Here is a 2,213-nt window from a genome sequence, read left to right on the forward strand (position 1 = left end):
GCTACGAAGACGTGTTTTGACACAAACGATGGGACGGTTCATCAATATGGAGAGAGTTGGTTGAACTCCAATTGCCAGTCCTGCGTGTGCTCGGCTCATGGCTATGAATGCTGTGCCCGGTAAGTAATCCCCCGCCGTCCAGCACACGGGCTCTGACCCCGACGGCTAAACTGGATGGGTGTCGCCGATGTCAGGGAGGGAGCCGTGTGGGTTGGCGGTGGATTGGGAATTGATGCGCATATTAGACGGAACCGGTTCTCTAATCTCTGTACCAAACCCGAGACACGGGAGGCTTGGCCCGCAATTCGGTTCTGGGTGGGGATCGGTGGGGAAGCTTTGTCGGAGGGAGAGAGGGAAGCTATTGCCCGATGGATAGTAAAATACAGTCGTGGCAAACCATACAAACGACATTCTCCTCTCCTTCGACGCTGGCAACCTCAACATCCTCATCCTACTTGACCTCAGCGCCGCCTTTGACACCATAAACCACTCCATTCTCCTCACCCGACTTGAAACCTCCCTTAAGATCACCGGCACAGCCCCTATCCTGGTTCAAATCTTACCTCTCTGACAGACACTAGTTCATCTCCATTAACAACTGTAAATCCCCCACCGCTCCCCTCCCCCAAGGTGTCCCCCAAGGCTCAGTCCTTGGCCCCCTCCTCTTCATCCTCTACCTGTTCCCCTTTGGTCAATTAATCCGCCGTCATGGTCTCAACTTCCACTGCTTCGCCGATGATATCCAGCTCCTCATCTCCACCAAGTCAATTTCCTCCACCACACACTCTACACTGACAAACTGCATTACTGAAATAAAATCTTGGCTTCAATCAAACTTCCTCAAACTCAATTGCAACAAATCTGAAATAATCATCATTGGTCCAAAAATGCTCACCAAATCCACCCAAAACTTCATCCTCAACATTGATGGTCTCCCAGTATCCACCTCACCTCACATCCGGAATCTTGGAATCATCCTTGATCAAACCCTCTCCTTCGACAAACACATCAAACACATCACAAAGACAGCCTTCTTCCACCTCAAAAACATTGCCGTCACCGTCCATCCCTCTCCTCCACAGCTGCAGAAACCTTCATCCACGCCTTCATCACCTCCCGTCTGGACTACTGCAACAGCCTCCTCTATGGCGCACCCTCAAAAATCATCAATAAACTTCAATACATTCAAAACTCCGCTGCCCGTCTACTCACACACACCTCGATCCGTGACCATATCACCCCCGTCCTTTATAAACTCCACTGGCTCCCCATCCCCCAGAGAATCCAGTACAAAATCCTCCTCATAACCTACAAAGCCCTCCATAACCTGGCCCCATCCTACCTGACCGACCTCCTCCACAGGCACACTCCCACCTGCACCCTCCGCTCTGCCGCTGCCAAACTCCTATCCCCCCACATCCGGACTAAACTCAGATCCTGGGGGGACAGGGCTTTCTCCATCGCTGCTCCCACCCTATGGAACTCACTACCACAAACCGTTAGAGACTCCCCCACACTCACCACATTCAAAACATCGCTGAAGTCTCACCTGTTCAGTACTGCCTTCAACCACTGAAGGTCACCTCACCTTCTGTCTCCTTTCTCTGTTCATTTATTTATTTACTTATTTATCTATTTATTCATTTCCCCTATGTTCTCAAAATCTCTGTAAAGCGTCTTTGAGTATATGAAAAGCGCTATATAAATAAAATGTATTATTATTATTATTATACATTCGCACGGCAGGAACATAGGCCCTTCAGTCCACCGAGTCAGTGCCGGCCGTCAACTGCCCATTTATTCGAATCCGACCCAAAGCTCAGTTAATTATACTAAAACACGAAGACACGTGGAACTGCAGAAGACGGGTTACCCCCCAAAAAAGACACAAGGGGTTGGAGTAACGCACTGTGTGTCTGGGATGCAGGAGGAAATCTGAGCATCCATCAAAATACTCACGCAATCACATGGAAAACGTGCAAACCACATGGCCAGCATCCGAGGTTCTGATCGAACCGCGTCACTGGCGCTGTGAGGCAGAATTTCCTAGCGTTTATCTTTGGTTCCTTGCTCTGTTCCCTAGGTATTTCAGGCCAACGGGTTACTCCGATGATTGCATGGTAATGTTCGATCTACATAGTTGTATGTTTCGAGTCCATTCGAAGGCAGACCCGTCTGTCGAATGTCCAGCGGAAGCAGCTATTGGGAAATGA

General features: G+C 49.6%; 1 protein-coding gene across 1 annotated transcript in view; it reads left to right on the top strand.

The window, feature by feature from the left end:
• The window catches only part of LOC144610279 (prostate-associated microseminoprotein-like), a 6,411-nt gene extending 4,198 nt beyond the window's left edge, over positions 1–2,213 (top strand). Inside the window, exons 2-3 of the mRNA XM_078428868.1 lie at positions 10–119; positions 2,084–2,213. Of these exons, the coding sequence (XP_078284994.1) occupies positions 10–119; positions 2,084–2,213 (240 nt within the window). The remainder of the gene's footprint in view (positions 1–9; positions 120–2,083) is intronic.

The sequence above is a fragment of the Rhinoraja longicauda genome, chromosome 36, assembly GCF_053455715.1.
Source record: "Rhinoraja longicauda isolate Sanriku21f chromosome 36, sRhiLon1.1, whole genome shotgun sequence".
Taxonomy (NCBI): Eukaryota; Metazoa; Chordata; class Chondrichthyes; order Rajiformes; family Arhynchobatidae; genus Rhinoraja; species Rhinoraja longicauda.